This window comes from Urocitellus parryii, chromosome 4 (assembly GCF_045843805.1).
Source record: "Urocitellus parryii isolate mUroPar1 chromosome 4, mUroPar1.hap1, whole genome shotgun sequence".
Taxonomy (NCBI): domain Eukaryota; kingdom Metazoa; phylum Chordata; class Mammalia; order Rodentia; family Sciuridae; genus Urocitellus; species Urocitellus parryii.
In genome coordinates, this window is record NC_135534.1 from 17310142 (window position 1) to 17323910 (window position 13769).

At 32.2% G+C, this 13769-nt stretch overlaps 1 protein-coding gene across 1 annotated transcript; it reads left to right on the forward strand.

Moving 5' to 3' along the window:
* Positions 1 to 7495: 7495 nt before the first annotated feature.
* On the forward strand, positions 7496 to 9797 carry LOC144249037 (olfactory receptor 10AG1-like). Its single transcript, XM_077797630.1, has 2 exons — positions 7496 to 7511; positions 8848 to 9797. Exons 1-2 carry the CDS (start codon positions 7496 to 7498, stop codon positions 9795 to 9797), a joined length of 966 nt encoding a protein of 321 aa, XP_077653756.1.
* The last annotated feature ends 3972 nt before the right edge of the window (positions 9798 to 13769 follow it).

The following is a 13769-nucleotide window of genomic DNA, read 5'->3' on the forward strand; positions in this document are numbered from 1 at the left end:
GCAGGGGTGTGCCAGAATTCAATGGTGCATCTATATTCTCTACAATAAACAGTACAATTAAAATGATGAGATTTACATCTTTAAAGATTCTCCCTGAGTTCTATGTATAGAATTACTTACAGTAAGAAATAGTTACTAGAATAATCCTGGAAATGAAAGGATTGATTTAAATAAGGAGTTAGGTTAGATTTAACTCAGAATGTAGGCATAGAGATGAGAAGGAACAGCATATTAAGAAGGCTTGGGAGAAGTGATAGATGTGCTTCATGGAGTATGGATTTGTGCAAGCCCTAGAGATCTTATCCCAGAAGCAAGCAACACTGTAAACAAACTCTACTCTGAACCTAACCCACCCACACAAAAACAATATTACCAAGAAGTTAGGAGTGGTTCATATAATTCATGTAATTATTTCAGAGAGCATTTGGTAGTAAGGAATTGTTATTACAGAATAGCTAGGTATGATTCCTTTGGGATAAGCTTCCATGAGAAACTTCAGAATACACACAAAATAAATCTTATTTACAAGATGTAGAAAAGAAGACTAGTTGATAATAAGATAATAGAAATTTGTGGCAACTATTTCTGACCTCCTGATTAAAATAAGATAATAAGCAAATAGAAATGACAGGTGGTGTAAAATGGTTGACACAAACTAAATCAATGAGAAGGGATGGATGATCTCTAATTTCTTTACCACTTTTATAGAAATATCTCATCACATTATAGTCTGTGGATCAAAGATTTCATGATAACATTGAGGAAAGTGCTAAGTTATTTACAGGAGTAAAAAAGTTGAAAACATAAATAACTGGCAATATTGATTGTCATATAGACATAACACCCCCAAATAGTTTTGTTCCTAAATTCCTAAATAATGATAATTATGTGTATGATAACCACACAGTATTTCAAGAGACACTTGTTAAGATAGTGGCTTCTCTATAATCAAAGTTCAGCTTAGCTCAATTAAAGTAATCTAATTTTGAAGATCAATCTTTCATGGAGAAAAATGAAAGACAAATGAGGGAGTTGTAGAACCATTTATAAAGGTCACACTCTCTCATTATCATTCTTTTTAGTCATTCAGAAGTGTTTTCTGGTATTTTGAGACAATGTGGTAGGATTTAGACAGTTGAAAAACTGACAGTAGCTGAGGCAGTAGATGTAGAGAAATCTTGAGGATTTCTTTGAGTTTTTTTTTTTCCCCCCGGGGGAGGGGGGTGCTTTTCTCTCTTTTTGCTAATCCATGTCCCTCTAAGACTAAATTAAGACTAAATATATTCATGAAATTCTCTATTTTCCCAGATCTCACCATTATCTGATAACACTATTTTCCCTCCTTATAGCCTCTGGTATTACTGTAGTAATGTATACATACAATTTCAAATATCTGGTGTTTTACCTACTCTCTTCATGTCAATGTACTGTCAGTTTGATGGTTTCCACTCAGTAGATATGTCCAACCAGGACCTATATATATGGCTTACTTTGAAAAGTGTGTGCAGATGTAATTAAAGTATGAATATTTAAAAGAGGTCATCCTGAATTATGGTTGGCCCTAAATACTTTGACAAGAGTCCTTAGAAGAGAAGTATAGATATAAAACCTGCAGACAAAAGACAAAATTATGGCAAATAGTAACAGAGATTGAAGCTACAGAGACACAAACCAAAGAAAACCAGTGGCCACCAAGATCAAAAGGAGGCCTGAAATTATTCTTCCCAAATAGTCTTTTGTGTTAGTTGGTACAATGTGGTAATGTGTCACCATAGCCCTAAAATCTCATACACATGAACTAGTCATTTCATTAAAGTGATTTTGTTGGAACTTGAATCATCAAGGATGACTTCTATATTCTTCCAGTGCCCAGTATATATGCTATTCCCCATCTCTGGTGTATATCTTTTGGGAAAGTAACTAAGCTTTTTAAAATTTCTTAAAGAAAAATAAAAACACTTTACAAACAGTGCCTAGGACACTTCATCTAATAGAAATACAAATGTTTGTACAATTTCAAATATTGTTTGTGGAAGGATGTCTATTATACATTTGCATAGTACAGAAAAATAAAAGCAAAGAGTTCTCTCAGTTCTAACAGATTAACTCACTTGAGTACGTTGCCCCATGCATACTGCGTGGCTGTTCTAGTCAATATTTTAAAGAAATTCTAAGCTTGTGTTGAAATGTTAAAAAAAATAGGAATAAAATATAATTAAAAAAACAAAGTAAGGTAAAAATGTATACTTTCAGGTAATATTTTATACATGCCGTAATTACTGGAAGTGCATGCATATTAGCAATCTCTGAGAGAATGTGGATTAGAAAGACATATTGACTTTCCTGAATGAAAATAATTTATGTCTTTTCTGATTTAGTCTTTATATTTTTATGCATAGTTAACATTTACCATAATGGTCATATAATAGGCATACCCTCAAAATAATTCATTTTTGTTTAAAAAGAATAAAATAATAAAACAAAAAAACCAAAATGCTTTTGTACATTCATTATAATTACAACTAAAATGCCTTTAAAATAGTATTCATTATCTAGCAGAGAAATAGCAATATTAGCCAAACCATCTTTGAGTCATAAAACAGTTATTATTTATGACATGTAAAAATATATAAACTAACAGTAATTTCTCTATTTCTTTCTCTTCCTCTATCTCATCTTTTCTTTCTTTGCACTGAAATTTAACCTAAAGGTACTTTACTGCTGAGCTATATCCCCAGGCTTTTTTATCTTTTATTCTGAGACTGGGTCTTGCTAAGTTGATGAGGATCCCCCTATATTTACCAGGCTGTTCTGGAATTTACAATCCTCTTGCCTTAGCATCCAGCATCACTGGAATTATAGTTCTGTGATACTGCATCTGGTTATATTGTTTTTTTTTTTCTTTCATCATTTCTCAAAAAAAAAAATGAAGTGAAAGGCAACAATAGTAATCAAAAGATAGACAAATTTAAGATGATAAAATTAGGCATAAAGAGTGAAATCATTTTATTCAGGCTCACTAGCACATATGTCCAAATCTATCTTGCTCAAGAATGGCCTTATCCATTTTTGCAAGATGATTTAATTTTTCATTTAGAACATTAATGGAAATGGAAATTGTGGGAATAAAAGCACAATTAGATTATCTTCTACATTTTCCTGCTTGAAAAGTTGCTTAGCAAAGTCTACATAAATATTTACACTGTGTGAATGAACAAAAGCTAAAATTCAGGAACAAAAAGACTCGAATTTCCACTGAAATCTGAACATTTGGATGATTCATCAATTAAAAAGAAATGAAGAATATGTAACCTGAGTGACTTTTTTGTTTGCTAGGATTTTTAAAATTTCTTTTGTTTTTAAATTTATTTCTCCTTTATGTTATATTACCTATTCACTCTTTGCCACTTAGTCATATGGAATGCATCCTTCAGGTGCTTCTCTTATTCTGTACATAAGCATCATCTCATTGTCAAAATTCTCTAAAACGTCACAAATTTAGGCGATAATTTCAGAGGAGAGAATATTTAGAATACTGACAGATGGCAATTGTGGTTATAACATAGTGGACATGCAGTGGAACAATAGAAGAAAGGTTCGACATTTGGCTTTTAAAGAATTTTCAAGTGTTTCTTCCCATTTTTTATTGCTACCTAGCAAATCAAATGCACAGGTGTAGTTTAAAATAACATCACTCTGTTATGTCTCAAAAATGTCAGAATTTCAATAACTGCTACAAAAAGTAGCTCTGAAATTTATTTGGACAAATAAGAGACATGGAATATACAAAGTGATCCTTTCCAAAAAAGAGAATCAGGAGGACTCTCAATATCAGACTTCTATATACTATAGAGCTATAGTAATAAGAATAGCATGGTATTGGAACCAAAACAGTCAAGAAGGCCAATGGAATAGAATAGAAGACACAGAGACAAATCCACATAAATAAAATTATCTGATACCTTTTTTTGCCCAAAAATATGCCAAAATGGAGAAAAAATAGCCTATTTAACAAGAAATGCTGGAAAAAATGGAAATCTGGAAATCCACACATACAAGAATAAACAATGCCTATCTCTTACCTTGCACAAAATTCATCTCAAGATGGAACAAAGACCTAGCTAGATATTAGAGTGGAGACCCTGCATCTGCCAGAAGAAAAAGTCAGCCCAACTCTCCAACATGTCAGCATAGGAATGAACTTCCTCAATGAGACTCCTAAAGCACAAGATATAAAATTATGTATCAATAAGTGGGATGGCATCAAATTAAAAACTTCTACACACCAAAGGAAACAATCAAAAGCATGAAGAGAGAGCCTATAGAATGGGAAAAGATATTTCTCACTTGTCCCCCATATTGGGCATTGATATCCAGAATATGGAAAAAAAAAACCCATAAAATTAAACACCAAAAAAAGAACAATTCGCCTAACCAATGAATAGCAAAAGAACTAAACAGGGACTTTTCAAAAGAAGAAATGCAATAGCTAACAAAATATGAAAAATATTCAACATCCTTAACAATTAAGCAAATGGAAATCAAAACTACACTGAGACTTCATCTCACTCCACTCAGAATGGTAATCATCAAGAATACAATAATATTAAATATTGGTGAGAATATGAGCAAAACGTACATTGATACATTTTTGTTGGGAATGCTAATTAGTTTCCAATTCTGGAAAGAAGTGGGAGATTCCTTAAAAAATTATGATTGGGAACACCATAACTCAGATATCCCATTCCTTGAAATATATCTCTAAAAGATTTAAACTCAGCATACTTCAATGATGCAACCACATCAATGTTCAAAGCAGCACAATTTACAATAGCAATGGAACCAACCTTAAATAGATGAATAGATAAAGAAAATGTGGCAGATAAACACAATGGAGTTTACTCAGTTTAATGTCAGTTTTAAAGAATGACATTATGGCATTTGCTGGTAAATAGATGGAACTGAAGACCATCATGATAAGTGAAATAAATCAGTTCTTGACAGTCGTAGGTTGAATATTTTCTCTGATATGTGGAATTTAAACGAAAATAAATTGGAGGGGGTGTAGAAAAATCAAAAAGAGAGAGAGAAATTAAAAAAATAGGGAATAGGAACTTTATCAAAATAGAGAAAAGATCAGTAGACAAAGGTATTGAGGAGAAGAAAGAAGGAACAGTAAAAGTGAAGAACAATGGAATGAATTTGATTGAACTTCCATATGTGTATGAATACATATATCACGGTGTGTCCAGGCATGTGTATGTCCACAGGAAACTAATTAAAAAATAAAATAAGAACAGTAAGGTGTAAATGGATTGAGAACTGATTTGTGCAGTGAAGGGCAGTAAGTTTAAGAGAGGAAGTGTTGAAGACTGAATTGGACCAGGATGTGTTGCATGCTTTTGTGATAATGTCAGAGTGTATCCTGGTGTTGAATATAAATAAATAAATAAAAAATTAAAATTTTTTTTAAATTTCAGGATTTTCTCTCCATCACTCCCTTCTGCATGGCTCAACTGGGTGATTATTGTGTTCCATGTGACATTGAATATATTCTTTTGTGAGTATTCAGATGGTTCCTTGTCTGATCTGGAAAGTCTAAAATGATTTTAAATTTATGTTATGCAATTACACTGTGCAGTAGAGAAACTAAAATTCCATTGTTGTAACTTATATACTGATAGGGAGAAAGTTTAAACAATTATATAAATACATTAAAACATTTTTTTCATTAAAAAGTTTTGAGTTAATCAAATAAAGTAACAGGGTTGATCTTCACGTAATATCTGAGTTTGTGTAATAGAAGGATAAACAACATGTACCCATCGTGATGGCACGAAAATGCAATCTTTGTCTCACCACGAGGAGTCTAAGTTAGAAAGTCTACATATAATTAAATGAAACAGAAATAAAAAATAAATAAAGTGCAGTCCAAGAAGAGAGATAGATACTTAGGAGAGGAACAATTCTACATTCACTAATCCATGTAGGTACCACACATATTGATGGAAATAAAAAAGTGATTTCGTTTTATTGCATGGGCTGGCAAATACTACAATTAAGAACAAAACTTTGAAATATATATTTCTCTAATGGGAATCAAGAAAATGTACTTAGATTTGGGGGGAAAAGTATTTGTAGTTAGTGTAGAAAACATTGTATTTAAATTTTTTTAAAGGAGAAATTTACTCCATAAACTACACAAGGCTTTCCAGGGAGTTTATTTACTTAAATACAAAAATGCAACAAGTATGCATTTTCAAAGGAAATGCATATTATCTTTAAGACACTAGTATGTAAAAAATAAATTTACCAAATGTGTGACACATTGTAATTTGGTTGGATAACGAGATACCCAGAATTAAGTGGCAGCACCATCCTATAGGATGATGGCTTGGATGAATTATGAGTTGGAAGAACTAGGAAGAAGCAGCAGATGTAAGCTCAATTGTTCCTGAATGAGTTCTTGATTGCTATTTCAAACTTCTAAGAATATTAGATTCTCTCTTCTTCACTCTTCCAAAGTGGACTCTGGCAGGGGTTGTCCAGATGACAACAGTCTTGGACTAGGGTGGCATACTGCAAAAGCAAGCCTTTGCAGTTAAGAATATAATATAGAAAGTTAAAATTTTAACTATGTGAGATTAGCAGAAAGTTTGATTCTGCGTGGGAAATTTTATTATACTTGATGATTATATAGAAATAAATTATATTACTACAGAACATTCTCACCAACATATAAATAATATTAGATGTAGATATGATCAAATTCATTACAATTATGTATGCATAGAATTTCACACCATGACTAAGTAGGATTTATCCCTGATGTATTAACATTTGAGAATCAACTAATGTAATTCATCATATAAACTAACTACAAAAGAAAAAAATACACAATTATACGAATAGATGGAGAAATGGTGTCAATTCAGAATAAATACATATTTGAGGGAGACAGAAATAGGTTTGATAAGATAAGCAAACTTGAAAACCATAATGGAACTAGTTATAAGATTTCCCAAATATATTCATGTCTCAGGAGAAAATGTATGAGGCAGATAAGTATTCAATATTATAAAGTTCATATTTTAAAAATAAGAAAAGAATATACTGAAAAATTTAATATGTTCAACAAACTGTAAATAAATAAAAATTTAAAAGTACCAATAATACAGATTATAAACAAAATTTAAAAACAGTGATTAATAACACAAAATCAGAGGAGACAATAATACATAATGGCCAAAAGGCATAGGCACACAAATTTGATTAACTCAGGGTTCTCATGAGAAACTCATTAGGAAAAGAAGTAGAATACTAGCAACCAAATTGATACATGAGAGAAGTTGATCCCCAGTGTGAGCATGGCTAACTCTATTTAAGACCAGATGGCACTTGAAACAAACAAAAATATTGCAGGATTAGGAAACTGTTAGAAAGAGAAGAACTCAAAGAGTGATAGATTAAAATTCACTCATCATCAGATTACTTCATGCAAATCTGTAAAGGTGAGCTGCAATTGTGCTATTGAAATACTTTATTTAAGGATAGCTTCAAATTTGATGATCAAGATTCAATTGATAAAGTAGAAAACCATGAAAATCTGAGATATTTATTTGAAAATGAAATAAATCCCTAACATAAGCCTCATATCTTTTAACTTTTTCTAATTCTAAATTAAATAAAATAATAAATATTAAAAAAACATTAATGATGTAATAAACTAATGTATTTCAGACAAAATTTAAAACAGATAGTAACAGAATTATGAAACTTGATTAGAGAGTCTGAGAACTTTTGTCATCTATATATTATTTCTAAAGCATGAACTGATGGGATTAAATGGAGTATAGTGTTCACTCCTTGAAGTTAGAAATATGTAAATATTTGTTTTGGGGAAGCTGAAGAACATGAACTAAAAATTCACTGAGAATTGGCAAGCAATGCTGACTTCTTCATAGTAAAGGTATTAATATGCAGAGTTTATTTTTACTTATTCTCATTTCTATTCCCATTCATAGTTTCTGACCACTTGTATGACCTCTCTAAATCATAGTTGTGTCCATTCAAGTTGTACTTTTACAACATGGTGAAGGATAAATAAGAGAAAAGAGCTTCATTTGATTACAAGGGCATTCCATGAAGAAGGAGAAACTTACATAGATAAGGAAAGACATAGTATGAAGAATTGTTCATGTTTATTAAGTTAAAGTTTAATTTATTTATTTGACACACTGCATAGTAAGTGTTAATGGGGCAAGTCAATGAATGTCAAAATGGGTTAATGTTTTCAAATTAGCATAAGTGATGGGAGATGTTAGTAGAGAATGTTAATTAATCTCTCTATTTTCTCATCAAAAAATAGTTTGATTTGGAAAATTGATTTTCCTCAATAAAAAGACAGGAATGCAATTCAATGGAAAGCTTCAAGAGAAAAGCTTTGAGTTGAAAGAAGATAGAATATTACTACTGATAAAGAGAAAAAATATATGTGTTTGAAATTATAGAAATGTCCTGTAACATAAATTTTGTCTTAAGAATGAACTAATAAGATACTTTTCCCCCATGTACTTCTACATAATAATGTACATTTTTCAGTACCCTTGGTGTCATTGCAATAAAGTTTAATCAAATACATTAGATTTTATTTTTTTTATTGCTTTTAATTACACATCAATTCATTCTGAAGTTGAAAATCTCATCTCAGGTAAAAAGCAAGGTAGTGGTGGAAATATTTTAAGAGATTAATACTATGTCTCTTTAAGAATCTAAGTAAGATAACAGAATATTAATGTAGTTCAAAATGTGAAAGAATTAATCACACTGAAATTACTATGTCTACAGATGGAGAACAAATTATAATACAAAAATCAAACACAACTATGATTATGGAATTCATTCTCTTGGGGTTTTCTGATATTCCCCATCTTCAGTGGATGCTTTTTGGAATATTCTTATTCCTATATTTGACTATTGTGATGTGCAATAGCATTATTATACTGATAACACAAACTGACTCTTCTCTTCAAACTCCTATGTATTTCTTCCTTAGCAATTTTTCCTTTGTGGAAATTTGTTATGTAACTGTCACTATCCCAAGAATGCTCATGGACCTATGTACCCAGAATGGAAATATTTCCTTGTATGCCTGTGCTATGCAAATGTGTTTTGTCCTCTTGTTTGGAGGCACAGAGAGCCTCCTCCTGACAGTGATGGCCTATGACCGCTATGTGGCCATTTGTAACCCTCTGCACTACCCTGTAGTCATGAGCCACAAGGTCTGCATGCAGCTGTTGGCCACCTCCTGGGTCGCTGCAGTTCAAGCTGCCACTGGACTAACGTATCTGATTTTCTCTCTGACCTTTTGTGGGTCTAACAGAATTAACCACTTCTTCTGTGACATCCCCCCACTGCTCCAGCTTACTTATGGTGACACATCTATGAATAACATAGCAATCTACGTTTTGTCCATCGTGTTTTCCATGGTTCCATTTCTGCTGATTTCTGCCTCCTATGGCAAAATCATCTCCAACATTCTGAAGTTGTCATCAGCCAGTGGAAGGGCTAAAGCCTTCTCCACCTGCTCTTCTCACCTGACAGTTGTGGTCTTGTTCTATGGAACAGCTTCTATCACTTACCTTCAACCCAGGTCAAATCAATCTGAGGAAACGGGAAAACTGTTGTCTCTTTTCTACACCATTTTGATCCCAACTTTAAATCCCATCATATACACTCTGAGGAACAAGGATATCACCATGGCACTGAGGAAACTACTAACTAAGTTATTAACATAGGCAGACTTGAAAACTCAGAAAGGTTCTTTCTAACATTTTTTTTTTCGCAACAAAAATCACTCAGGTTTATGGATATGGCCTTAAATAAATACAGTTGTATTGCTTTATCTTGCTTAATTATTTGAGATTATTCATCATTCTTTTCATTCATAAGGCATTTACTTGAAAGAAATTAATATGGTTCCAGACAGAAATAATGCATGCAAGCCATAGAGATTTGAGAGAAAGAAGGAATGAAGGAAGGGAGGTAGGGAGGGAGAGAGGGAAAGGAAGCAAACCTCACAAGGGATCTTGTCTCCTGGAGACAACCATAAATAATGTATGGACATAAATAATAATAATTAATATTGTGACAAAACACACATTGTTTCATGAACTTTTGCATATATTTACCTAAAGTCCTCTATGTGATCAGAGTATACATTAACTCAATTGCAAGGATTCATTTGGAAGACCAGTTTTTCCTCCTGGGTAACTCTTGAGCTGAGAGTTTTCATGAGCAGCATACTGGAAACAAATGGGTGTTTTTATTTGACTAGGGGTTAGAGTCATGTTCTGGAAGTAATTTACTTTTATATTCTCATTACTCCTCGTGAATCTTGCACTGTTTCTAACCCTATGGTTGTATTTATCCAAAGAAAAACAGCAGACATAGATAAGATGATAGAAACAGAGAAGTCTTCATTTTTAAAAATATCTTACTTTTTTGATTTTCCCCATATTTATCTATGTCTTTTTCCATGTTCTTTTTAAACTGCAAATCCTTGGTGTCTTTGATCCTGTATTGTCCAGAGCTTACTGGGCTCTTATAACTTCAGTCTGTCCCATATAACTCTGGTTTTGCCTTGGTAATATCTATATAGTATAGAAGTTTCTAGAATTTTCACCACAAGTATTCATGCCCAAGTATAGCACATTGATATCTCTCAATCTTGAACCTGAAACTGGGACCTTATTTGAAAAACAAAAAGAATATTTTTATTCAGCAAGGATTTTGAAATGAGATCTTTGTGGTTTATGTTGGGCACCAAATCCTCATATGACATAAAAGGCAGAAAGAGTTTAGAAAACAGACACACAGTAACAGAGAAGAAGACGATGTGATGGTATATACAAAATATGGAGTAAGACAGCTAACCACCATGGGAGAGAAGGGCCGCCTGAAGCTGGAAGATATGACAGGAAAATCAAGTTTTTTCTTAAGTTCCTAAATAATGGTAATTAAATAGATAATAACCACACATTATTTCAAGAGACTCAAATTCCTTGCAGTTAAGCTAATTGATTCTCTACAGTCAGCATGGAAACTAATCACTTGAACTGATCTACAGCTGAAGATCAATCTTCAAAATGAAAGATTCACTATTGTGGAAACAAATATTTAGGTTGTGCTCTGTAATCAGTTCATTCTTCCCAATCTTTCAGGTGCATTGTCTGCCCTTCTCAGACACGGGTTGAAATTAGCCATTGAAAAACTAAGTTAAGATGGTAGAAGTACGGAAACCTTGAGGATTTCTTTGGATTTTCCTGGGCTTCTCTCTCTTGTCTCTAATCCATGTCCCTTAAGACTACAAAATCTCATGGATTTCAATGTAATCCAGGATCTCACTATTACTTGATAACACTTTTTTACTCCCCTTATAATCTCAGGTCTTGATACAGTTTTGTCAAATATGTAGTGTTTCACCTTATTCTATCCATAGCAATGTACAGTGGGTTTAATGGTTTCCATGCAATAGATACCCTTACAGATGTGATTGAGTAAAAAGAATGTTCGCAAATGCAATTAAAATAAGGACTTTGATAAGAAGTTTTCTTGAATTGTGGTTGATGAGTGTTATTATCCATTGATGAGTGTCCTTATAATAGAGATAAGCAGGGAAGTTTAGACAACAGATTTGAAGACACAAAGACAAAAAAAAAAAGTCATCCTAAATGGAAGCTGAGATTGGAGATGTGGAAGCACAAGCCATGGAACACCAACAGCCACTAAAAGCTAAAAGAGGCCTGAAATTATTCTCTCCAACCTCAGTCAGAGGTGATGGTTTGGGAATATAGCCTTCAGAATTTCTATTGCACTAACCCATGCAATTTATGGTCATGTGTTACTGTACCTCAAGAAATAATATCCAAGAACTAGCCCTCTTAAAAAAATGATTTTATTGGAGATTGATTCACCTGGGGTAAGTTCTTTTCTAGTCCCCAGTCTGCATACTCTTTCCAAAATCTGGTATTATATCCTTTTGGAGCAGTAGTTTGGAAGTTTCTGTTGTCATTCCTTTCAGAGAAAAATAAAAATACTATTACTTTACCAGTACTAGCAAGAACACCACAACTTATACAAATTCAAATGTTTGTATGGGAATAGTTGTTTCAACTATATTTGTTCAAGAATGTCTATTATATTTTATAGTGCAAAAGCAAAATGAGAAGCAAACTGTGCTCTCAGTTTAAATTTATTAAGTCACTGGAAAACATCTATCTCATGCACAGTGTGGGACTAATAAGGAAAAATCTAACATGCTGAAATTGTCATAACAAAAAGAGGGAGGGCACAAGTCAATATCTTAAGACAGTTACACTAAAGAAATTCCAAACACTTTCTGACACGTAAAGAAAAATGCAAATGTTTGCATAAAATATGAAATTATTTTTGAAAAACAAAGAAGGGCAATAATCTATAATATCATGAAACATTTTACAGGGGTATAACATAGTGGGAGAGTGTGCATATTATCAGTCTCAGGGTGGATATAGATTGGAAGGAGATATTGACTTTCTTGAATTGATAAATGTCAAGACATTTCTGATTTATCATTTATGTTTTTATGCAAAGTTGCATTTACTACAATAAGGATATAATAATCATTTTCTTAGTAAAAATACATATTTGCTTAAAAGTATAAAATAATATAACAAAGAAAATATATTCATTTTATCCATTTATTATTATTGCAATACAATTCCTTAAAAATATGTGGCCCTATACAACATTACTGGTTTCATTGTTTAGAATCTTAAAGTCAGGAATCACAAAATCCATGTGAGGTACCCATTAAATGAAGATAAGTTAAACCTCTAATTTCCTATCTGACTACTAGAGAGAAATTTGGAGGGCTGATATGATTGGAGGAAAAGATTAAGAATTCAGAGGGGATTGATTAAGGTAACTTAATTAAATTTATAAAATACTTCCATAGCAACTCCTAGATTGGAGTTTGACTAAATAAATGGAAGAAAGTATGGGTATACCAGGAAGCGGAAAACCTTGGGTCATTCTATAAATCTCTTTACTACAGTGACAATGGAAAAATGCATAGTATTCTAAGAAAATATAAATTCTATAAGTACATAAATACACTCATACAAGCACTCATGATTATTAGGAAGGATTCAACAAGAATATCCCTGACCAATGCTTATTTATAGTCTTCAAATTTTGAAATCTACTCATAGATTTAATACCACTCAGTACTGATATTGAGCCCAAGGTCATTTAAGCAAAATAATAGGATTTATCACAATAGTAATTCAAAATCAAAGGCAAAATTTTTGAAAAATGTTAAATGTAACTGTAAAAATATGTTTTATATTCATTCAAAATCATAGAAACTGGGGCAAGCATAAGAAGTTTGAGGTAGAACCAGATAAAATGAGAGAGAGAAAGAGGGAAAGAGAGAAAGAGAACCAGGATCCAAGAGTCATTCGTTTTAATAGAGAATGTAACATAGGCAAGTGTAAAGAAATCTCATTCATATTGATAAACTATTTTGTAAAAATGAAGGGAGTATGTTGGAAATCAGCAGTCTCTGCAGAGTTGTTATTGTTCTTCATAGATTCAATTTTAAAGTGTTTATATTTAATGATATAATTTAAAGTAGCACTTATGTTATTGATTAAAAATATCAATTATTAACCTAGGATAATGTTAGCAAATAATAAATGCATCACACTAAACAAAGAATGCATATT